Here is a 25925-nt window from a genome sequence, read left to right as displayed (position 1 = left end):
CTAAAAAGGAACATATAGGGAGACCAGAGATCTCAACCAAAGAAGCCTCCTGAAAGACAACAGGCCACAGCAGAGTAACTCTGATAAGGCTGAAAACAAAATATTATAAAGTGTGATGAAAGTGGTTTGAACACATATTTACTGCATTTGTTTTCAGAGTAGAACATGTGGGCTCAAATAAATTGTACTACACTACAAACGCTGTGTGTCTCTTCATGTGGATACTTTGTGACCCTATAATGTAAAAGCTTCCGGGTCAGGACTGCTTCATGTTAAGCAACTAGGAGGTCTATTCTTGCTGTCTGCAGCATTCCTACACTAAGTCTGACAATCTGATGTTGAAATCTGTTAAATGTTCACCAGGTTAGAGATGTGAAGCCAGATCCTCTGACCAAAGCCCTATAATAGTTGATGTGGAGCACTATGTGTGTACACATATTTAAGAAAAACTTCCTTCAATCATAATCGTAATACAAATATTCCCCTTTGAAGAATAAGGTAGGCAGGAAAAACAAACAATTTCTGTCTCCATCCAAAATCTTGTCTACATTCTATTCCCTCTATTACAACATCTTTATTTTATTTTTTTAAACCTATTTTCTAAAGCCAGCCATCTGGAGGGGTCTAAAAAGCATCTTAGTTTTTCTTCAACTGCAATTATCCTCAGCCTTGAGAATTCACTTAGAATCCTAATGATAAAATACTTATGAAACTAGACTTAATTAGAAGTCTATACAAAACCCCAAATCTTACTGAAGACTTGTTTTTACAACTCAGTTGTTCACCTTAAAAATATTCATGTTTACTTACTTGAGGCAACTCACACATTACTTGTTTAGGTGGCCCTCCAAGATTTTAAGTGTGATTGTTTAGCATAGGTTTGAAAATATTTGTGACATAAAGGGTACACTTTTCAGGCAGCTGGAATTGGCCACAGCATCCTGACAAGAGTACAATCCATGGTATAATGGATTTGTTCCGACCTGCCCAAATTATAACCTAAAAGGCTGACCATAGTTCAGCAGTCACATATTGTGGTCAACCATGCTCAACAAATACTGTTTATGCAGAAACAGCTAGGCAACAAAAAAACCTAGAAGTTTACTGAGTGCTTTGTGGATAGCCATGAACCGCTGGTGGTGGAACATAGGAAGCTGCCTTATTTTGAGTCAGACCACATTGGTCTATCTAGCTCAAGATTGTCTGCACAGATTGGCAGCGGCTTCTGCAAGGCTGCAGGCAGGAGTCTCTCTCAGCCCTTTTTTGGAGATGTCAAGGAAGGAACCTGGAATCTTTTGCATGCACCCATGCAGATGCTCTTCCCAGAATGGCCCCATTTCTTTAGGGCAGGGGTGGGGATGGTGCCACAATTATTGTGGCTGGGGATGGTGGGAGTTGTAGTTCAAAAACAGCCGGAGGGCCAAGGTTCCCCACCCCTGCTTTAGGGGAAGCCAGCTGATAGCCGCCTCTCTAGGTGGCACAGCTTGTTTGCCACAGCCCCCTATGGAGGAGCATGTGACACTGGGAGCTGTCTCCCATTGGTCAGGCGTTCCGCGGGGTGGGTGGGGCAAGAGCAGGCCCGTGGCCTGCATGCAGTCACCCGCCTAGTCCGACTCTCAGGGGTTTGGACTTTTAAGCCCACTGGCTCTAACGTCTGGCAGCTGAGGCCACAGCAGATCACCCGCGCGCCTCCCGGCTGCGGGCAGCTTCAGCCTGCTGTGGCCCGCCCATCGGGCCTATCTCCGCCTCGTGGCGGAGAGTGGATTGCCCGTGTCGGCCGGGCCTTCTAAGGCCCCACTTTGCGGCGTGGCCTGGCGCTGCGGCCTGTTTCGGGCCACATCACGGCCAACCCAGCATTCGGCACACCAGCACCGGGGGCCTTCAGACTCCCCTCTGTGCGTGGCCCGCACGTGGGGCCTTCACCCTGCACCCACGGGGCCTACTAGGCCACATCCCGGGCTCTTGTGGGTCCTGGGCCTGGGGTGCCCAGCAGAGGACCAGCATCCACAGCACCTCACAACAGAGGAGGCAGCCCTCCATGAGCGTCGTTAGGCTGGGTGTTTGCCTGGCCTCAGGTTTGGTTTGAGCGGTGGCGGGGGGCATTGCTACTGCCTGGGGGGCAGTCAACAGGCAAGCAAGGGCAAAAGGGGCAGCGGAGGATCAAACTGGGTGGCGTGGGCAGGCCAGGGGTGGGGCACCCCCCCCGATCCACTGAGTTAGTGCGTGCACATCTCCTCTATTCATTGGCTAATACCCCCCCCATTGGTTGGTTAGTACGCTTGCACGCACAAGGGCTCCGGGCCAATTGGTATTAGGGGGTCACATTCCCACCCTCCCCGCCACAGGATAGAATATAACACCATGGGCCCCAAGAAAGCAACTGCCAAGAAAGCGGGGAGGCTGGTGCGATCCCCCAGGCAGCCCCCTGCCCCGTCGGAGTCATCTTCTGAGGATGAGAGGAATATGGAACTTGGGGCTGACAGGGCGTGCGCAGAATATTTAGAGACTGGTTTTTCGTCTGGTTTCAGGATACCCTGCCAGTTTCCACGTAGCTATAGTTTTGCACAAAACTTGAGATCAGTGGTAGGCTTAGCGCACGTAGTAGCCAGAAAGATAGGAAAGGAGGTTGCGCTGGGCCGGGTGCTCGGGCCGTTTACCGAGCCTCCCCTACCAGCACTGAGAGTCTCCCCATTGCGGGCAGTACCCAAGAAGGCGCCTGGTTAGCACAGGCTCATTCACCATCTGCCATATCCCAAGGGCAGCTCCGTCAACAATGGCATACCAGCTGAGCTTTGCTCGGTTCGGTATACCTCCTTTGACGAGGCGGTGGATATGGTGCGGGCCTGCAGGCCTGGGGCCCTGCTGGCAAAATGCGACATTGAGTCTGCGTTTAGGCTGCTGCCTGTCCACCCAGACGATTTTGAACTGGTAAGGCAGCCACACGCGTGGCCGACCTGTGAGGGCCTGCACTGGTGGGGATGGAGCGCCAATCCCAGCTGAATGCCTCAGCAACGCCACTGCAATTAGAATGTTAATAAAAGTGGCCAGTTTCACCAGAAGTATCTGTGTCCGTGTCTCCTTGGGTCTGGGTGCAATATCTTCTAGTGCTCACATATGTCTCCCATTCAAATGCAAGCCACAGTGGACCCTGGTTATCAAAGGGGACAATTCATGCTTGCTACCACAAGACCAGCTCTCCTCCCACTGGTGAAATGTGTTCAGTTTCATAAGCTACAAGTTGTGCAGGCCTGAGCTAGAGGCAATAATCTGAAGTCATTAGGAACTCTGTCTAATAATGCCTAAGATTAAACCAAAGGCTGTCTTTATCTGTTAAGCGCAGAATACCTGCAAAACACAAAATATGCTGTATAACATGAAACATTTTTTTACCTTTTTGGATGCAGTTAAATGAGTTAAACTCTGAAAAGTTCTAGACAGGCCTTGACAAATTTTCTTTGGAGTTAGGAGTCAGGCTAGCCATTTAGAAGCCAGACAATAGCCACTATACAAAATTACCAGACTGAATGATGGACTTTGTGGAGGGGGAAAGACTTCTCTTTATTCCTTTCACAAGTAACATACTTTGAAAGAAACAGGACTGCCTGGGACAAATAAAGCTTTTAACTCTCTCTCTGTATATCCTAGTCTATGTGCCACGGTTAAATGTCTAGGGACCATGGCTCTCTAGCACCTGGGATTTGTCAAGCCCAAGGCAAAACACTATCCTTAAAAACACATCTCTTGATGTGGGAGCAAATCCCATTTGAAGTCAAAGGGCTTACTTCTGAGTAAACATGCTGAATAAACATCTCTCTGCATGTCAATTTACGTGTTTATCATCTTTCATTATTAAATAGACATTTGATTGATATTGTGCTGACTATCCCGCAGAACACTACGCCATAATGCAACCTCTTTAAAAAATGCAAAAAAGCAAAGTTCATAAATAGAATAACTTAACTGTGTACAAATATACAGTTTAATAAAACCATGTTATTTATCTTCTAAGTCACAATTCTGGAAAGATAAAGTATGATTTCTGCCTATGCAAACTGTGAGCAAAGAAATAAATAAGTGCAGCTACAAGGACTGTTGCTCTGGCATGACATCAAAATTTGTGGCATTGTGCTGGTTCAGCAGCTGACCCAGAACATTGTACTGGAGGATCTATACTGCTGTGCTAACAACTTTCTCTCCATCTGATCTAGCGCAGCATTGCATGCAGAAGGTTCCAAGTTCCTTCCCTGGAATCTCCAAGATAGGGCTGAGAGAGATTCCTGCCTGCAACCTTGGAGAAGCCGCTGCCAGTCTGTGAAGACAATACTGAGCTAGATAGACCAGTGGTCTGACTCGGTATAAGGCAGCTTCCTATGTTCCTATTCTTTCTCAAAAACCAAGCTCATATGGCATCTATGTATGGCAAATGATATGGCTGGTAAGGGAGCCAATGGCAGGGCTCATTCTTCATTCATTTATCTTGCATTCTAATTTATTTATTTATTTATTTGATTTCTATACCACCCTTCCAAAAATGGCTCAGGGCGGTTTACATAGAGAAATAATAAATACATATAAGATGGATCCCTGTCCCCAAAGGGCTCACAATCTAAAAAGAAACATAAGACAGACACTAGCAACAGTCACTGGAGGTACTGTGCTGGGGGTGGATAAGGCCAGTTACTCTCCCCCTGCTAAATAAAGAGAATCACCACATTAAAAGGTGCCTCTTTGCCACGTTATCAGGGGTTAACTTTTCAGTCACATCACAGCCATCTGAACTGGGGAAACTGCATACCTGGAGTAAATAGCAACTGCTTCCCATGGCATCTGAAGTAGCTGTCAGGTACACATGATGGGTCTGCCTCACTAGGCTGGAATAGGATGCAACTGTATGTGCAAAGCGGCAGCAATGCACCGCTACCACCATATCTGTACCATAGACTTTTTGCACATTTACACATGTTTCTGCTGTATCAGAAAAGGACTGCTATGGCAGGAACATTAGAGCAGGCAGTAGGAATATTGTTTAGTTTTGAAAATATATTCTATCCAGATTACAGACAGTAGGCATCCAGACTAGCAGTTTGTCAGCACACACTTCAATTCTTCCTATCTCTTCCTGTTTTCTTGGAATTGTCCCTTTCCCCTGCAGGCACCCATGACTCCTTTCATGTTGTTCCCAAGGGCCCCAGGACTCTGGAAATGGCTTTTCTGGTGACTTTGGAGGCTGGAACTGTTGGAGATGGACTTCTGGTGCATCAACCTTTTGCACCAACTATCCTAATGACCACTAGGGGCACTGGGAGTAGAGACAGTGAATAAGGGTCTCCCTATCTGTCGCTACTCTATGACCCCTGGACTGACTACAGCACTTCCTGTGCTGAGTCACAATCCTTCCTTTCCTCCTAGAGGGCAGATGGAAACATCTCTCTCTCTCTTCTTACCTATCCATTATGTTGTCCTTTAGATTAGATATAGGTCTTTCCTATCTAAGTGTATTTAACCAATAGACATTTAGTATTCAGTTATGCAAGGATCTCCATGTGTTTTCTCTAAATAGCTGCAATAACTAAACCATCCTCTGCTACCCACTCTGTAACTGGAGTGTGTGTGCTCATTCCTTAGTGCTCTGCTGTTTTACCTATTGAGGGTAAAAATCGATAATCTCTAACAGGAACAATGAAGAAGGGGCAGAGAAAATAGTTTCCACAACAGCGTGAGTGCTGGTCTGGATGAATGTCCTCTAAATACCCCATCCTATGCCGTACTGTTCCATGGAAACAGAATTTTAGCAACTACTTTAGTATCTCTTATTCTTAGGCAGGGAGCTAACCATGCCCCTATGTATTGAACTAGTAACAGCCAATGCCACCATTTGCTGCTTACATTTAGCGAAACTGCTGTTGAGCTCTGTCTTGCTTTATTTGCAAAAGAAGCTGCTGTAGTTATAGTAGGATATAAGACAAGAAGTGAAATCCTGCTAGTGGAAAGTAATTTCAAGATTAAGAGTACTTCAGAATCACAGCCTAACATGTTTTGAATGCATTTCTCCTGTCACCTCCAGTTGCGCCCCTTTACCAAGATGAGATCCAATCCCATCATTTAATTGAGACTGGGCAGCTACTGCAGCTAATAAAAGGGCTGTCCCAATAGCTTTGCCATGTACCTCATATATTTCTCCATAAAAGTGTAGCACTTACTTTCAGATTTATGTTACATGACAACATGGCTTAATCTCACTGGGGACAAATGAAAAAAGGAATGCGATCTTCAGGAAAAACTGTATAACCTATTCCATGATTGAAGTTTACGTTCACCTTTAATTCACATGGCCCAACTCAGCATTCCATGAACACTCTAGTACAGACATGGAGCTCAGGGCAAAACGGCTCTTTTATATACTTCCACGTTTGAGTAGCTCTACACATGTGCAAGTGGGTGTGCTTATAGATATTTAATTAGGCTTTTATTAGCCACATTCTGAGTCACAAGCAGCACCCAAAACTGCATGCAAGTTTAACTCAGTAAAACAAACATAGAAACCAACAACACTAAGAAACTGCCCACTTCTAAAATCATACAAGAAACTAGTTATCGGCTTAAAAGGGGCAGCCCAACTAGCTAGATAAGTTTTATAAAAACTTTTTTAAAAACCACAGCAAATCAGACAGTAGGAATTGTCTTCTAAAATAAAGTATTTTCCCTGTCAGCAAAACTCCACCAGGAAGGGCACCAGGCAGACCTCCCTATGAAATGCATTCCACATTATGAGTGCCCCCATGAATAAGGCCCAGATCCATATGCTCATAAGAGTAACCGATGTGACACACAGCAGAGCTTCCTCTGCAGATTAAAGGGAACGGGTGATACACATGGGAGGTATATGCACCACCATTAAAGTGAGTGAGGAAGTCCTTGCGTGCACAAGTGTAGTGTGCAGCAAAAGGAAGAAGCAGAATGGAATGACTTTAAAAAAATATATATATCCTCATCCTAGGCACAGGCGAACCCCATGTTTCTAAAATAGGTACATACACAGTTGAACATTTTCAGAAAAAAGTCCACTAGTTTCAAAGAAACCAGGAAAGCCAGAAAGATATCATATGACCACTGCTTCTGTTTGTTGTGTGATTTCATGTTTAATGCTCTTAACCAATGGAAAACGTCAAAAAAGAGGCAGTTCTAGGTCATCTGTTCTGTTTGTAAACAGAGAAAGTGCAAAATATTTAACAGGATGAGCATAATGATTAAACATGCTGTCCTGCACTGTAGACTTTCAAGACAAAAAACCCAACAAAAACACAGAACAATCAGCCCTGCATTTTAGATTAAACAAGGTTCTTTTTTAAAAGTTTTCTTAAGGATTTAATAAGAGTTATTATGCCTGGAGGAATTCCAGAATATATATATCTGAGAAATCACAATAATCAAATATTGTGTTTTTAATTGGAGGAAAGCAACGGCAGGAGAGGGGGCATGCCTTTATCTCCTGGTTGTGTGGACTTCCCAGAAGCACCAGTGAGCCACTGTGGGAAAGAGGACATTGGACTAGATTGGCCTGGGGCCCAATTCAGCAAGGCTTTTATGTAGTTCTAGTATGCTTTGTGTTTATTATTGTGTATTTAAAATCAGTTCCTGATTTTATCTATCCCTTTGTCACATTTTAGAGTGATCAAAATTTAGAGCTAAATAAATGAAAGGGCAAGGCAGAAATCAGCTACAGCTATCTTGTTTCTCAGTAGCTGCTATTGAGTTGTACAGGACAAAGTAAATGTGCTGCAATCATAGCTGGGGACATAGTCCGTGCCCAAGGCTTTTCTCCTTCTGCAACTATTGTAGGTGACTGTATATTTGCCAGGGGAAAGTAACTGGCCTGAAACTGGGAAAACTAATTTAGAAACTACAGTCAAATAATATTCACATATACTAGAGTGTTAAGGCTATGTATTAGTTAAGGCCTTGAAAAATTTTATTTGGATCTAAAGGTAAAAGTTGTGCAGATCTAGGAGCCAATAATTTAGGAGCCAGACAAGCGACACGTGACAAAATTACCAGACTTAATGATGGACACTGGAGAGTAAATTGGTTTCTTTTTTTTTAAATTTAATTTTTATTAATTTTTAACAATAATCATAACATCCAAGAGTAAATTGGTTTCTCATGGAAGTATACGTGGGCTTTTCTTTATCCCTTTTAGAAGTAAAATACTTAAAACAGAAACAGGGCTTCCTGGGACAAATACAGATTTTATTATATAACTCTACATCTGAATATCCTAGAAACTGCCTTACCTAAGGCCACTGGCAAGTTCATGGTTAAACTGAAATTTGAATCTGGGGCTTGCTAGCTTATGCTCTATATCAGTGGTTCCCAACCTAGGGGCCTCCAGATGCTGCTGAACTACAACTCTTATCAGCCCCAGCTACAATTTATTATTGCTGTGGCTGATGGGAGTTGTAGTTCAGCAACATCTGGAAGCCTCCAGGTTGGGAACCCCTTCTAATTACAGGCCGAGAATCCTTTATCCAAGACTGCTTGGGAACAGAGGTGTTCCGGATTTTGGATTCTTCCAGATTTCGGAATATGTTCATAAATGAGATATCTTGGGCATGAAAGGTTACTGGTTTTTTTCTCTCCAACAAGCCCTGAAGTTCCTTCCCGCCTTCCAGCCAAGCTCCTTCCCACTTCCCCTCCTTCCCCTCTCACAGGCTGGCTTGAGAAGCGTGTGAGTGGCAGTGCAATCCCATTAACAAAACCGGCTTGGCTCCGCCCCGAAGGAGGGCTCTTCCCCCGTTCGGAGCGCCATTGCAGACGGAGTCCCGGGTGTTGCTTTGCCTCCCTGGCTCCTGCCTTGCCTGCAAGTGCCCTTAAATGCTGCCCAGGGGCGTAGCTATAATTGAGCAAAAGGGTTCAAAGAACACAGGCCCCCGGCTCCTGAGGGCCCTCCAGGTCCATCCCTCCCTATTTTCTTCAATATCTCCTTCACTTTGGGGGGCTGCCAGAGAAAGGGATGAACACGGGCCCCCTCTCCCCTAGCTACGCCCCTGATGCTGCCAGCAAAGTACCCGTCCATGTGGTAAGGGAAGAGGAGCCAAGAAGGGGCTGGGCATCCGCCATTGCAGATGGAGCTGCGGGTGCTGCTTTGCCTGTCTGTGAGTTGTGGGTGCTGCTTAGTTTGGGGACTTTTTGCTGCTTTGCCACTGTTAGCTGCTGAGTTGGGGCTGGGATTGGTTTGGGGGCTTTGTGAGTGGTTGAAGCTACAGGTCGAGAATCCAAGCAGAAAATACAAGCGGGGTTTGTTTGTTTTTCTCTGTGTGGTGTCCAGATTTTGGAGCTTTCCGGATTTCGGGAGTCTGGATAAAGGATTCTCGACCTGTACAGTACTTCATGTACCACTTTTCTGCTATTCACCCAAATGTCAATTAAAATTTCCAGGGACATCCAACTATGCATATAAGTATTCACTGATAGTTCTTTTATGTAATTCAAGGGCAGAGGAGTAGACTGAATTATAACACTTTATTAAAATAGGATCTACCAAATATTCCCAGGGATAAGTCACTTAACTTCTATGTATGTTTCCATAGATATTAAATGAAATGGTGGTTTTATTTATTTATTAGAGATTTCTTGTATACCACCTCCTCCAAAGACTCTAGGTAATGAACAACAACAAGAGCAATAATTAAAATAAAATTCAAAGGGCAAAAGCCTGGCAAAAAATGTAGATCTTGAGAAGGGCCTTGAAAGCCACTAAGGAGGGGGCTGAATGAATTGGGGGGGGGTGTTCCAAAGAAGAGGGACAGCGACAGAGAAGGCCCTCCTACGGGCCAAAGTTCAACACGCACAACACCAGGGCCCGGGACACTAAGGTGGGTCAACTGAGAAGACTTTGCAGGACGGGATACAACTGGCCAAGTGATGCGATATAGGCTAAGGTAATAATTGCTTATATTATTATAGGCCAAGGTAATAATTGGCATTTGTATTTTTATACACAGCTGTAAAAGCTTTTTTCACTTTCATTTCACAACAACCATGTTTTCCAAAATAAGATATACAGATTTGTCTGTGGACTATTCAGTGAAATGGGAAAGGCACCACACTTATCCTCAGCTTTCTTTATTTATACTGAGCAATATCCATACTGTTAGTTATGACTAATTCCCCAAGTCCCATTGAAATCAATAGGATTTAAGTTAGTCATGACTTACTTGTTTCACTAATTTCAATTAATCTTAGTCATCATGACTAGTCTGGATGTTACCAATTGTATTCTTATGGCAGTAAAATTGTATTCTTATGGCAGTATTCTTATGGCTGAGCAGGCACTGAAGCACAAAATACTCAAAACAAAATGAAATGAAACCAAACCATTTGCAGGCCAGCTTCTGTGAGAGAAGGAAAAGTTATCAGGCTGTGTGGAGATAAAATTCCACAAAGGTGTAGGTTGAGTACTAGAAAGAGGTCCTGGAATAAAGGGACAGGGTGCTCAGAGAGAAGGAGACTGAAAAAAGAGTGCACTGTAGTGAACAAACTGAGAAAAAGTAACCCAAAGCAGAGACAGGTGACATGAGGAAAAGAGGAAACAGAGAAATGAGAAGTCCCTTCCTGCTTCTGAAAGAGGTCCCAAGAAACTGCTTAATAGCAGGATAAGTGCTAATAGCAGGATAAACTATATGCTATGCAGGTGAAGATTAGATAGGGATTAGGAATGCTAAAGGAACAGACTGGTTATGCAACGGGGTAACTAAAGAAAATATTGATCTTGAATCTTAGATCCCGATAGTGGAATGACTTCTATTTTAACAAAGCACTATGATGGTAACCAAAAAGGAGCATCAGTGGGGTGGGGGTAGGGAGTAGAAGTAGAGTTGAATTTCACCTAATATGATCTGGAGTAATTAGATAAGCATTTGGTAGCATGCTTCTAGTGATTAATTACTATTTTAAATCTTCCAGGCAGGGCATTTGAAATAAATAAACCTTTAACTTCACTGCATTTGAAATAAATTCTGGGACTGAACCTCACAAGTTCCAGGCTTATTTCTGCCTCTGTTTTCAAAGGACCCCTAGTATCTTCCTCCACTTCCAATAGTATGCCTGAGAGGATTTACTTATCACATGTTCAGCACACCATTCCTCCACAAAATCAGGGTAGCATGCATGAATTATCCCACACATATCAACCCTCAAGGTAGGTTATGCCAAGAAACTGTGACTAAACAAAGATCACCATGGCTGAGTAGATATTTGAACCCAGAACTCTCTTGTCCCAGTCCAATGCTCAGATCACTGCACTGGTAAACACATCTATGTCCCTTGAAAGCTGTAGGAGCAATTAAAATAGATTCTGCTGATGTATATCTCTTATCCAAGGTTTAGATTATATATTAATATAATCGCTTTTTAATCAGATCAAATATCCATGCATTAGTTTGAAACAAGTAGTATTTCTGCAAGCAAATGGGCTAGTAAGAATTTTCTCATCAAAAATAAGATTCTCTAGCAAGCATTTTTCTAAATATTTGCCTGCCACCTAGTGGCTTGAGTTCATAAAGGAAAACAGCTACAAAAGAGGCTATGAGGAACAGTGGTGTCCTTTGTGAAACTTACATTTCTTCTTAGGATTATTCCATCAGAAACCTCTTGTTCTTTGACCTAGAATTCTCCCCCGCCCTTAAAATAACTTGCTTAGAAAACTTAATAGTTTTGCAAAATGTATAGAACAATAATCCCAGCTTCATCCAATCTCTTAATATGTGGTGAACAGCCATTGAATGGGGTGTTTTGCAACTATTTATTGCCTTTGTATCCTGTCTTTCTACTACTTTTATTTCCATTAACAACCTTGTTTGATAGGCAGCTTAGGCTATGCTTTACCAACCTGTGGCAGCAAATGCCACACGTACCACTGGGGCTTGTAGAACTCCTGGACAGGAGGAACAGAATGGTCTGTGGATCTACAAGTCAGGTCAACACCCCTGCCTGCTTTTCTGAAACTAAAACACAAGTATGTTAAATAAGAAGCGCTTACGAGCAGCTATATCTAAGAGGACTGGAGGAGCCACGCTGGAAAAAGCTAGATGATTAATATTGGGGGGAGGGTGTATCTCAGCATTCTGCCAGCAGCCCATTAAAATATACTTTTTATTGGTGACCCTACTAACGACATCAGTGTCGGACTGAAAGCAATTTCCCTCAAGGGGAGAAGCGGAAACGCTTATAGAGGGAACGAAGGTGGAAGGGGGCCACTGGAATCTGCCTCTCGAGTTGATGGATTTGGGCGAAGATTGAGAGCCCTGGGCTCGTCCACGCTCCCCGTTTTTTTATTATTATTATTTCGATTTTCGTTTACCACCATCAGTCTCTCAGGGCCAAAGCTGTTCTCAGCCCTCATGCTCTGGGTCCCCACCTCGTCCCCTTTCTCCTCGCCCCGTTGGTGGTGGGGGGGGGAGGCGCAATATAAAAATGCTTCAGGCCAAGCGAAAGACATAAACTACCTAAACAAGTATGATTTCACTGACAACAGGCCTATGCGCACTGCAGTAGAGTTTGCGGGACTAGAGGGGGCAACAACGAAAGAGGGGACGCCTCCCTTCCCTAAACCTGCTGAAGGAGGCGGATTTGATCCAGCCAGGCCCCCGTGGTGGGGGTGGTGTTGCGGCACCGTAGCGGGCTCGAACAACGGGCAGGCGGCGGCTCTCTCCGCTCCCGCTCGCCTTCCCGTGCGCCACCCCCGCAGCACGCGCCGCGCCTCGACCTGGCCGGAGCCCGCCCAAGGCGTATGTATGCGAATCATGCGCACTGTGGTGGCGGCGGCTGCTTCCTCTTCCGGCCTCAAGAGCAACGGCGCGGTCGGCCTGGGCGCGTGCTCATCAAGTAGCACGGCGAGGCTGAGCCGTCTCCCTGTCCGGGGCATGCGGCGGCTACCAGGACCTCGACTTCTCTCGTGCCGTGGAGATCGTGGATAAAGCATGGTGAGTAAATACTTGCCCCCGAGCTTGTTGGTTTGTCCTGTTGTTTACTTTCAAGGATGCCTGCTGGGGCGTAGAACGTTAACTACTGAACTCAGCCGCCCGCTTGAGGAGGATCCCAGTGGGTCGGCGTGGCCCCGAGAGGCGTGAAACAAATTCTTGGTCTGGATGATACTCAGGGGGACGTTTCTTATCGGTGTTGCGTGGCGGATTCCGGATCCTCATGACACGTGTTTTATCCTCCCAACAACCCTGTGTGTTTATTCTCACAGCGTCTCTGTGGTAGGTTCGGCTGAGAGAGAAGTCGCCCGCTGCGTTTCGTAGATGAATGAGAATTTGAACGCAGGTCTCCTCCGTCCTAGTCAGACCATCTAGCCACTATGCCATGCTGTCTCTCAAACTCCTGCCCCACTACTGAACTATGGCTCTATTCCTCCCTTATATGATCCGAATCAATGCTTCTCTGAATATTGGCCCACATGACAAGTAAGGCTTTTGCTGAAAGTTGGCTTTTGAAAACGATGCAGCACCAGTAGTTGATTGGTTTCAACGTACTTTTCCCACTTTATACTTTCGTAGTTTTACTTTTTAGCTAGGGTAGCCATTTGTTAGTACATATATTCACATGTTATTCCTTCATATGCTAAACCATAGGAATAACTGTGGAAAGCTCTTTTCTCTTTGTTTCTGGCACATGCACAATCTGTGTAGCAACAATTGTTGCTGTGGAAATTTAGTTACCTGTGTTGTATCATAAATCAACTCTGTAGGATCTCAACCGTGTAATGTTCTTTGTGATGGAAAGGGAGTATTCCACATTGGTGGATGAAAACCCCTCATAGGATGTTGAGAACATGAATACGATGAATATTATACACTGCTTTTCAGTAGTAGTTGCGGAATTTGGCTACAATCCTAAACTCGCTCACTAGAGACTAAGCCCCATGGAATACAATGGGAGTGACTTCTGCGTAAACGTGCATAGAAATGCACTACTTATTTTGATGTTTGAAAGAAGATTGAATTTATCTCTAGGTTTTATTTTTGAGACATAATCCAGGTAGAAAGTTTCATATGCTCCCTTATACTCTGCTATTATAAGCTCTCTTTGAAAAGTATTATTTATATGATTGGAAAGGTGGCTGACACTGGTTCAGAGGCTGTGTTAATTCTTGGCATTTTGAATGAACAACTTTTGCCTGTACTTAGTTGCTGCTTGCTTGCTGACTCAGGATAATCACAGAGCATTAAGTAACTGCAGGATGTGGGTTTTTTGTGCCTTATCCAACAAGAGACTAGTCCTGCCACTTATTTGTTTTAATAGTAGAAAGGTGATCCAGGAGTATTGATTTTAACTTGGGTGCTTTGTTCTCTCTTCTTGGAGCTTCTACTCCATGACTATATGAAAAATCCAAAATCTTTTCTAACTATTGATTTGCTTTATATTTAATTGGGGGGAGGCAGCAATTGGCCCTAGTCAACCCCAGCACAGCATTCCTCCAGTGGCTGTTGCTGGTTTCTACCTTGTGCTTCTTTTTAGATTGTAAACCCTTTGGGGACAGAAAACCATCTTCTTAATCTTTTCTGTGTAAACTTCTTTGAGAACATATGGGTTGAAAAGTGGTATATACATAATAATAGTAGTAGGACTGTCTTGGGTAAGCTAACGATAAGAATAAGTGTTTAAAATAGTAAAGCTAGCTTGAAACTTCAAGATAATCTAATGTGTTCTATTCAGCTACATGTGCATATAAATGGATCTGATCTGATGTAAGCTGTGTTTGGCACTATATGAACAGTCTCTGTGCTTTCTCCTCACCCTCCCTCCCTGTCCTCAAGCACTCTGGTTTCCTTCCAGTGTAGTGTCAAGCATATATGGACATGGGAAGCTTCTTTCTTCCAAGAGACTACTGGCCCATCAAGGTTGGTATTGTCTAGATCCATACGCTATGGCAGCTGCTTTCCAGGATTTCAGGCAGGGATCTTTCCCATCCCAACTTAGAGATATCGTGGATTGAACCTGCGGCATTCTGCATGTAAAGCAGGGGCTCTGTCATAGCACTACATCCCTTCCATAGGTTAGCTAGCTTGGATATAATGGCTATCTATGGTTTGTCACTATAACCAAAGCACATAAGGGGAGGAAGGAGTATGAAAACACAGGGTTTGTTCAGATCGCACCAAATGACAGTGTGGTGTTTATAGCTGAACTGGGATCGGCAACACTTGTGGAACTTCGTGTTCAACTGAAGTCAGACATATGGGCCCACATGTTTTGCAGCATTAGGAGGGTGGACCAAGAGCTGCACTCTGGCAGAGAGGCTGCTGTGGAGCTCAGCCAAAAGCTTGTCCCTCAGCTGAGCATATGAGGAGCAGGGGAGTGATTTTCTCTGCTCTTCCTTCTCTCCAAAAGCACATTCTGGCTTCCAGAAATATGTTTCTAAGGGATACACTTATGGGAGCCAGAAAGGGTTCTTTGGAGGGAGAGCTGCAAAAATCACACTTGCCTCCACATGTGCTCAGCTGCACAGCAAGCCTCTAGCTGAGCTTGGAGGAGTCCTTGCTGCAAGAGCACAGCTCTTGCTGTTCCTTTCTGATGCTGCGGAATATGTGGGCTGCTGTCTTCTGTCAGAAATATCATAGTGCTTATTATGTCAAACTTTGTGTTGGTTTTCTAGGTGAAATGGATTCGTGTCCATCAACAAAATTTCTGGATGTGGATCTGAAGATAATTGACGTATACTTCCATCCAAAAGAAGTTCTTGTTAAATTTCAAGGCTCCTATAACACAGAATGTGATTTTGACTACCACATACTACAACATGAAATACAGCAAGTGTCCAAAATAAAAGAGAGCATTGGTATTGGTGAATTTTGTTTAGTAGAAGATCCAGATTTTGGAGAGTGGCACAGAGGAAGAGTAGTAAAAAAGGAGAACCACATGTATGACGTATTTCTCATAGACTGTGGAAAAGTACTGGTAGTTCATGAAACTTATATTGCTTTTGCCATTGATGAGTTGTTTCACCTTCCTCCAAAGACAGTTTGTGGGATCTTTGCAAATATTCTTCCGATTGAGGAAAAATGGGCTCCAAAAGCTCTGAATTACTTTTCATCCTTGGTAGGCTTGCACATTAAAGGCCATGTGCAAGCCATTTTACCCCACCAAACCTTTCTTTTTGATGTGCCCAAAATTACTAGCGATGTGGTCGAATTAAAATTAGGAAAACTAGTGGATCGAGATACATTTCGTCTTATTGTAGAGATGTTAACTGCATTGCCGCAGGAACCCTTGTGTAATCAAATGCCAGATTTACTGCAGCAGAAATATACAAGGCCAGACTCTATGTTCTGCAGTGCTGGGATTCCACCAGGTTTTGAACCAATTCTGAGTAGTCTTCAGCCACTTTTAGCTGTAGGTATGGTAGAGAAAGTGAAAATATCAGTGGCAGTCAGTCCCAGTAAATTTTATTGTCAGCTTGTGCGACGCCAAAAAGAGCTGGATGAATTGATAGCGAGAATGTCTTCCTGTTATGAAATGGTTGGTAGAGAAAATGTTCCATCTTGTGACAATCTTGGAGTCCTCTGTGCAGCAAGGAAAAGCAATGGTCAGTGGCACAGAGGAGTGATGCAACAGCTCCTCTCTGAAAACAAAGTGAAGGTTTGGTTTATGGATTTTGGCAGCTATGGGACTGTTCCTTCCAGTTGTGTTCTGAAGCTTCAACCGGAATTCATTTCAGTACCTAGGTTTTCATTTCCTTGTGCTCTGTCATGTCTTAATGATCAAGATGAAGCTGTAAGAAATAATCAGCTAAAAATTTTTAAGGAGACCTTGTTAAGTCAAAGCCCTGTTCATGCTCACATTGATCTGTTCAGTGCTAATGAACATTTGTACTACGTTACATTGCACAAATATGAATCTATGATGAATAGTGAATACTTATCTAATGGAGGTAATAAGGTTTCAAAGGGCTGTCCTTCAGAAATCACATACACAGATGGGGACATAAACCTTCCTGAAGCAAAACCTGTCTTTGCTAAGCATGTTCATGTGGCTACTCCACAATCAGCAGATTCGTTAGATAAAAAGGACTCTCTCTTAACAGACTCTCCTTTAGCAATCCCGTGCAAAAGAGCAGAACTGAAAATAGATTCTGTCTATGTTGCTTTTGTAGAGTACGTATTAAATCCTTCAAATTTTTGGGTTCAAACTAATGATTATCTAGATGAGTTTGAAACCATGATGAAAAGAATCGCAGATGTGTATGATGCAAGTAAAACTGATGGCCTCCTTCTGGAAAAGCCAGAACCTGGAAAGTTATGCTGTGCACGATATAATAAAGACATGCATTTCTACAGAGCTGTCATTAAGGAAGTAGTTGATGATTCTGTTAATGTTTATTTTTTGGATTTTGGGAATACTGAGACAGTGCCAGTCCTTGATGTGCGAACTTTGCTTCCAGAGTTTCAAGAATTACCAGCTTTAGCCATATGTTGTTCACTTGCTAATGCATTTGCAATTCAGGACATATGGATTAAAAAAGAAACTGACTTCTTTAAAAAAATGGTGTTTGGCAAACCAATCACACTTCAAGTCACTGCAAAACAAAACAATAACTACTTTGTCAGTGTACAGTGTATGAATGGCTTGGAGCAAGTTGATCTTCTCATGTGTATGGTTCAGGCTGGATATGCTGAATACTGGGAAGTAAAGCAAGATCAGTTTCTGAACACTGCTGGAGATTCCAAACAAGAGAAACCCATTATGCAGAAGAATACATTAATGATGCCTAGAAATGCTAATCGGAACAAGAAATTACTAAATATTCCTCCTGTGACACAGGATGCTGCTGCTGCTTCCTTATGGTCGAAGAGCACACTTTCCAATAAAAATGAGAAAGCGTTTTGGAAAGGTGATAGTTTGGGGCCTTATAAAAAGTACCAGTTTAAACCAGGAATGGTATTAGATGTTTTATGCTGTCGTATTACTTCACCCGGTGACTTTTCATGTCAGATACAAACTAAACTACCAGAGCTAAATAACTTGATGAGTCAAATTCAGTCCCATTACAACACTTGCACTAGCCTGTATGAAAGTGGACAGCTTGCCTGTGTTGTGAAACATTCAAAGGATGGACAGTGGTATAGAGCTGCTGTTCTAAAACATGTGTCTGGAACTGAAGTTGATGTAGTGTTTGTAGACTTCGGTAATTGGGAACGGGTTTTGCTGAAAGACCTTCAAACTATTCTTCCAGACTTTCTGACCTTGGAATGTCAGGCATTCAGATGTTGTCTCAGTAGCGTGACTGAATCCTTAATATTTGACCCATATAAGTGGACTGCAGGGGCATGTCGTGATTTTGAACGCTTCATTTCTTCTTCCAAAGGACTATTGACTTGTACCATTTCTGCCCTAATTTTTAAGAGCCCAAATTATTTATATAATTTGGTTGATTTGCAGACGCCATTTGTTAGTGCACAGCAGTTTCTCTTGGAATGTGGCCATGCCCAGTTTTGTGCTTTTGAACTCACAAGATCATTTGTACCTCCCTTCTTTCTGTTCAGCTTTTACTATTCATCTTTTAATGTGAAAATTGGAAGTGAAGAGGAGGTATGTGTAACCCATGTACACAGCCCTACAAAATTCTATTGCCAGTTAAATAGAAATGCAGATGATATTGACAAACTGTCAGAAAAGATGGCAGAGATTAGTCAAGCAACAAGCTGTCCAAGCCAAGTAAACACATACAGTTTATGCTTGGCCAGATATCTTGAAGATGACCTCTTTTACAGAGCTTTAGCTTTTCCTGCAGGATCATCAGATTACTTGTTGGTATACTTTGTGGACTTTGGGAATAAACAGTTGGTACCAAAAGATAAACTGATACCAATTCCAGACCATGCATCAGAAATATTATTCACTCCTATGCAAGCTATCAAGTGTTACCTTTCAGATCTAAGAGATACTGATATTCCAGCTGAGATAAATATATGGTTTGAGAAGCATTGTTTAGGAAAAGAACTGAAGGCAGTAATAGTATCTAAAGAATCTGATGGTCAGCTTGGTGTGGAGTTGTATGATGGCAATCTACAAATAAATAAGAAGATTCAAGAATTATTGAAAGATGTGAAGAAGTGTGATCCTGACCCAAAAGACAGATATATGTGTGCAAAAAAGTCTGTTGGAAATAAAAATATGGTGCATAAAGTAAAGCTGAACACAGTTAAAACAAAAGATAAAAATGAAGTAGTTGAATGTGAAAGAGAAGCAGGAAATCATATACATTCTTCCTATCAGGGTGATGGTCAAGTATGTCCTGGATATGGAAAAGAAATTATGGATGAACTGCAGAAAGAGTCCAGCAGGACTATAACGCTTCCAATAGCCTCTGAAAATACAAAACGTTCTAAAGAATTTTTGCAAGATCACATAGATAAAGATGCTTCTGGAGAACTTAAACCTAACACTGTTGACCCTACTTTGGCTTTGAAGGAGATGCCTGCAGGTAATATAATTGAATTGTATGATGGGAGAAGAAGCCATTCAGGACCAGAATGGAATAGCACTACTAGGCTAAAATATACAAATCTTCTACAACGCAATATTCAGCCAAATGCCAAACTTGCAGGTTATATTTCTTTTGTCTTTAGCCCATCACATTTCTATATTTATCTTGCAGAGGATGAAAATAAAATTGTGTGGCTTGCTGAGGAACTGAATGGAGGCACATTAGTGTTAGAGCCAGAAACAGATATTGAACTTGAAGAAGGTGACCTTGTTTTAGCAGAGTATGAAGCTGATTGCTGCATATACAGGGCTGTTGTTAGACAAGTTACATCAGAAAAATCCTGTGAAGTAGAATTCATTGACTATGGTAATGTATCGGTTGTGAATGCATCAAAAATCTACAAGATGGAAGAGGGTTTCTTAAAATTACCAAGACTCAGCATACACTGTTTTCTTAAAGCAAAGTGTGGATTTCCTGATGGCAACTGGAGTAATGATATTGCAGCCTACTTTGTCAGCAAAGTAAACAATCAGCCAGTAGTTTGTGAGTTTTTACAACAGCATGGCCAACAGTGGGAGGTTGATTTATTCTGTCATGGAATGCCTATAACCAATGAGTTAATGCAGAAAGAAGTCAGTTTAGGTTCACATAAGTTGCTTATGTTGAATCTTGACAAAGTTGCAAAGCAGCTTTCATTAACAGATACTGATGGGAGTGAGCAAACCCGAAAACCAGAAAGTCAAACTGTTCCTGAAGTATCTGAGCCCAGACCAACTTCGACAACACATCCTAAAATCAGCTACAACCAGATAAAACCTGGACAACTAGAAATTGCTGAAATGGGCCATATTTCAGAAGATGGAAAATTCTTCGTGAAATTAACTAAGGATATACAAACATTGTCTGATTTAAATGTGATGACAGCCCAAGAAGCAGATAAGAACCCTGTACTTCACATAGAAAATATTAAGGAAGGTTTAGAATGCTTGACAAAATCCGCAGAAACCTTGAAATGGCATCGATCTGAAGTTGTAAAGAAGTTTGTGGATAAAGAAAATATGTTGGTTTTTTTAATGGATTTGGGAAAATATGAAATTGTGTCATTGTACAATGCAAAAATGCTAAGTAGCAAGATCAGGGATATTCCCAGGAATTCATTGCTGTGCAAATGGGTTTATATTGAAAACCTAGGTGACTTGCCTTTTGAGAGAGTGGTGGAGGTGATAACATGTCATGAGATAAAGATCAGGTTTCTGACATACATAGAACATGCTTTTATTTGGGAAGTAGATATTTTAGTAGATGGGATCTTGCTTTTGGAATATTGCGCTCAAATATATGGTCAGAGAAAGCTAGAGGACTGTAAGTTACCTGAAAGTATAAATTATTTGGTTAAAAAAACACATGAATCGTCATTCAGGCTGAATTCAATAGCTTGGGCACCATTCCAGAAAGATAGGTGCTATCCTGGGTTTGTCACTTCAGTCACTGATCCTTCAAGCTTTTGCATCCAATTAGAAGATTCATTTGAGGTTCTGAAAGCACTGTTCAAGCTACTTACTGACCTTCCAGACAGCCTGCCAGCTATCCCATGGGAACTTATTGTTCCTGGTACCAGTTGTTTGATAAAGATTGGCAAAAAGTGGAACAGAGTTGAAGTTTCTGAAGTTTCCAATGTGGTAATACTTACTTTTATTGATGATGACGGATTATCAGTTCCCATCCCTATTTCAGATAGCCACAAGCTGAAAGTTATTCCAGATAAGCTTGTTAGATTACCACGACTAACTTACCCTTGCGCATTGTTTGACGTGCTACCCACTGATGGACAACAGTGGAGTGATAAAGCTAAACTCAAAATTCAAAAATTTCTTGCTAGACAAGGTCTTCTATTCCAATTCAAACAGCATCATCATGGAAGGTTAGAGGTAGATGTCTTGTGTGGGCAGCAAAGTGCAGCAAATTTATTGGTTGCTTCTGGCTGTGCTGTGTGTTATAAAACTGCACCCTGTTTGGGTTCAATTAATTGTGCAGAAGTTTGTCAGTTGAAATCACTAATTACGTGTGATCCTCTGCAAATATCTAATCAGGGTTGTGGTACAATTATTGCATCAAAAAAGGGGGAAGAGTCACAGCAATCAGATTCTCAATTCAAATCTTCCTGTCTCCAAGTTTCAAGACTGAGAAGCCCCAACAGACGATGTAAGAAAAGAGAGTTGCAGAAGACACACAGTAATAAAAGAAATGACAAGAGCTTACTTTGCAAAGAACAACCCTGGCAAACCTATCCCACAGGCATTTTCTCAAAAGCAATGCATGATCTTCTTGCATTGAGCACTGAGATTGATGGAATAAAAATTTGTAAAAAAGAGCCTGTGAGAAGAACACTTCACTGAAAAGGTCAGTTTCTATGTATTATAAACATAATGTATGTTAGTTCCTGTGCATTAGATAAAAATTACATTGGGCCCAAATCTGGTCTGAATTAGTGCTGAGATTAAAAAAAAACCCTACAGCTAGTCCTTTATGGCCAATGAGACTTTGTGCTTCTGTTTGCGAAACAGCTCTCACAAATGTAACACAAATATCACAGTTCCAGTGGTCAGGAGTGTAACTAGTAGGGATGTGCAAAAAATTCCGGGCACAGATCAATCTGTGCCCGAAACGAGCAATTTCGGGTGATTCGGGTCTGAACCGAATCACCCCCGATGTCCCCCGATATTTTTCGGGGCCGAGCCGAATCACCCCTGATTCGTGCCCGAAAAATTCGGGTGATTCGGGATGACGTCTCTTTGAATTTCCCGCCTTTTTGCCTCCATTGATTTGAATGCAAAGAGGTCTGATGTGACGTCAGCTTGAATTTCGGGTCCCAGGGGCAAAATAGTTGGGTGGGGTGGTAGTGCCTAATGGATGGAGGCTACCACCCAAATTTCAGGGGAATTGGGCAAAGGGCTGATTTTGGGGGGATTTCTGAAGTTTTAGTGTCTTTGGAGCAGTTTGGGGGCATAGCATGGGATCTGGGCAAAAAGAGTGGGGTGGGGTGGTAGTGCCTAATGGGTGGAGGCTACCACCCCAATTTCAGAGTGATTGGGCAGAGGGCTGATTTTTGGGGAATTGTTGAAGATTACGCGTCTTTAAGGTTTTTCCCCATAGAGAAGCATTGAGATGTCAGCAAATGTATAGCTTCACGCGGTGGGCAAAGGGGTGGCCTAGAGCAGTGTGGGGTTGGTGGTAGTGCCAGGTAGGGTCAAGGAAGCTACCTGAATTTTTTCAAAGGATTTGGGCAGAGGGCTGGTTTTTGGGGAATTGTTAAAGTTTACACGTCTTTAAGGTTTTTCCTCATAGGGTATACATGGAGCTTTCAGCAGCCCCATAACTGCACTTGGGGGGTGCTGGGGTGGCCCAGAGCGAGTGGTAGTGTAGTGCACATAGGGTGCCAACCACCCCCATGGGGTTCTAACCCATGGGGTACAGGGTTCTGTTGTTTCAGAGGTATTCTGAGTGTGGATTCTATGATAGCAAATTAGAGTGGATTCATGGTGTTTCATTGAAAATCTCATTAGCTATCATAGAATCCACACTCAGAATACCTCTGAAACAACAGAACCCTGTACCCCATGGGTTAGAAACCCATGGGGGTGGTTGGCACCCTATGTGCACTACACTACCACTCGTTCTGGGCCACCCCAGCACCCCCCAAGTGCAGTTATGGGGCTGCTGAAAGCTCCATGTATACCCTATGAGGAAAAATACTCAGAAATTGGAAGGAGGGAAACCGCTTTTTAAAAGGGTGTGTGTGTACACATGCACACACAGAACAGTTCAGTTCCCTCTCTCTTGCATATATGATGTGATTTAACGAACGTAAAGCATTTTCTTGGTAGGGACTTGATGGTGTTCTGATCCTGCCATGTAAGTCTGCTGTCATCGTGTCTAGTTTTAGCCATAATATTGTCACTGCCCATGCCCCCAGTAAGAGCCTTGTATGTTCCGTAAGGTCACCAGTTGATGAAGCTAGGCATAAAGAGTTTCAGGTCAGTTGTGGAAACGTACCAATAGGTTTGGGGGATAAATACTTCATTTTCCAAAATCTAGTTCTGAAATTGTTTTAAGCTGCTACCTGGAAAAAAGGTACAGCCTTTTTATATTAAACCTGTTCAAGATATTATGGAGTATGTGTATATTTTCTTCTTAAATGATTTGCTTTCTAGGTTAAAACTCATTAAATGGATTGTTTGGGAGCAAGTAATGGATAGACAAGTCAACAGATCGACTTCCACATGTAAAAGGACAGAAGATAACTGACTGTAAAAGGCCAAAGTCTCTCACAGAATTACTGCTACATAAGTATAACCTCAAAGCTAAACATCCATGAACTTGAAAAGTTGTGACTCTTCGGCCTATAATGCTGACACTGAGTGGCATCTTTTGTATTTGGTTCTCCCCACCCCATATTAATGATAATCCTTTATCAGTTTTTTTGTTTCATACCTTGATTTGGTATTTGTTACTAGAATGACAAAAAAAAAGAAAGGAACTGACATTTATTATTGCTGGATGTTTTCCAGCAAACATTAATTTTGTATCCTGTGGGCAAAGATGTGATGGTCCTGTTAAATCATAAAAACCCTCCTGCCCTAATTTTTACTGCTTTATTGAAACTTGCATCTTAACAATATAGTCACGTCTGTCTTGTTTGTTTTTTCAACAATGCCCATCAGAAATCAGCTAAATTCTGAAATGCTGTACGTACAGCCAATCCATGGGACACTTCATGTGTGTGGCAGTCTGTTGCCGAAGTGGGAATCACTCCCATATCTGTCCATCTAAGGAACAAGTTGATGTGAGAAGCAGCAACTCTCGTTTTCAACCATGACTGAAAGCTGTGAATTTCTGCCTAAAACACACTGCTGTGGCTCTTGCCTCTGCCCAAGCCTGCTAGTTTAATGTTTCTACCCACCCTGAGGCTTTGATTCAAACCACGTTTAATAGGAAGCATATTCCTTTGATTTCAGTGAAACACAAGTACATTGATCTTATAAATGGCAAGACAAATATGTGGAAATGAACTTCCACACATAACAGCAATTCCAGGTTGTTGTTTTTTTGTTGTTTGTTTACTTGTGGTGCAGTCCTCTGCTTTGTCACCTGTAAATGAGTCTCGGCACTCACAACGAAAGTTTAAAAAAACCTATCACTTTTTAAAATATTGATGAGGCGGCAGCAGTATTTTTTGCATATCAAACTAAAGTCTGTCTAAGGAATAAGCCACATGTTAGTATTCTTCTGTCATGCAGGAAGAAGGAATTGTTTGCTATTGAGTAATGAAAGAAACCAGTGTTCTTCAGCTCTGAATGCTGGTATGAGTTTTACTGGTCATCCTGTTTTAAGGAATTGGGAAGCCAGTTATACTTTTATTTGCTAATATGTCACGTATACAGTGTTTTATGTATGTGTGATGGATATACTTGAAAATTCAAATCCAGAGAACCCCATGAATGCACTAGGACATCCAAAATGTTGCAGTTCTATTGCAGGTTTTCATGCTGCTTTGGATACCAATTCTGAGAATTTCCCAATTTTGTGGAATGACTTCTTGGGGCAGGAGAGGAGCTGCAATGGGAAGGGGAGCTCTCCCTAGGGCTCTGAATTCTGCATGAGACACTTCTCTCTTGAACCTATTAGTTGTTGAAAACCAGCCTACAGATTAAAATGCATGCTGATGATTATTATATCTAGATCCGGATATCCTGTCCTGTGTATATACCTGTGGCAGAGTTGATTAAAAAACCTGCAAAGTGCCTCGAGAAGCCTCCAACTGACTGTGGCAACTGCTAGTTCTTATAAGAGTTTGTCAGCTGGAAAGCTTGTTCACTAATCCTTTTAATAGTGCAGAAATTCTTCGTGCAGCATTAAGGAGGATCTCTCTCTCTTTAGCCTTCTGGTGTGAACTAGGCCTGTGCATGCATGTCATCTCATAGAATCTCAAAAATCTTAGTGTATTGGGCATTTTCAAAGTACTAGGTTTATTTTACCACTGATTAACTAGAGATTGAGATAATTGGCATGCATTGTAAAAATACATAAATCCATGTCAATTCTACTGGAAGAAACATGCCATTAGGATGGGTTTGGATATCGGAAGATGTGTTTAAATTGCATTGTACTTTGTTTAAATAAAAAAAGGGAATTTCAGTGATCCAAACTTGTTGCAGTACTATATAATAAATCGGTGGCAACAGTTAAGTTGCTTTTCACTTATAGCACTATCAAACAAGTTCTGTTGAAATTGGGGGACAAGATACTGGTGCTGTTGTGTTATAAGATTGACACTTTAAGAGAAAAGTCTGTCTTTGCCTCTCTCTCTCTTTTGTTCAGAGGAGATCGATGTGTGTGGGAATGCAAGGATCCACAAGCAGTGTAGATCCAAATCAGTACA

At 42.4% G+C, this 25925-nt stretch overlaps 1 protein-coding gene across 4 annotated transcripts; it reads left to right on the top strand.

The window, feature by feature from the left end:
- The first annotated feature begins 12609 nt into the window (after positions 1-12609).
- On the top strand, positions 12610-25685 carry TDRD15 (tudor domain containing 15). 4 transcript variants are annotated; one of them, XM_053285186.1, is made up of 4 exons: positions 12610-12980; positions 13250-13259; positions 15656-21886; positions 23698-25685. In XM_053285186.1, the coding sequence occupies exons 1-3, from the start codon at positions 12978-12980 to the stop codon at positions 21880-21882; spliced, it is 6240 nt and encodes a 2079-aa protein (XP_053141161.1). In that variant the 5' UTR covers positions 12610-12977; the 3' UTR covers positions 21883-21886; positions 23698-25685. The 4 variants fall into 4 exon arrangements, with proteins under 4 accessions (XP_053141161.1, XP_053141163.1, XP_053141160.1 ...); XM_053285185.1 differs by lacking the exons at positions 12610-12980; positions 13250-13259 and adding exons at positions 13285-13463; positions 14817-14900; XM_053285188.1 differs by lacking the exon at positions 13250-13259 and having other exon boundaries at positions 12611-12980.
- The last annotated feature ends 240 nt before the right edge of the window (positions 25686-25925 follow it).

This window comes from Hemicordylus capensis, chromosome 1 (genome assembly GCF_027244095.1).
Source record: "Hemicordylus capensis ecotype Gifberg chromosome 1, rHemCap1.1.pri, whole genome shotgun sequence".
NCBI classification, from domain to species: Eukaryota; Metazoa; Chordata; class Lepidosauria; order Squamata; family Cordylidae; genus Hemicordylus; species Hemicordylus capensis.
The sequence above is the reverse complement of the archived record's forward strand: the minus strand, read 5'-3'. Positions and strand labels throughout refer to the sequence as shown.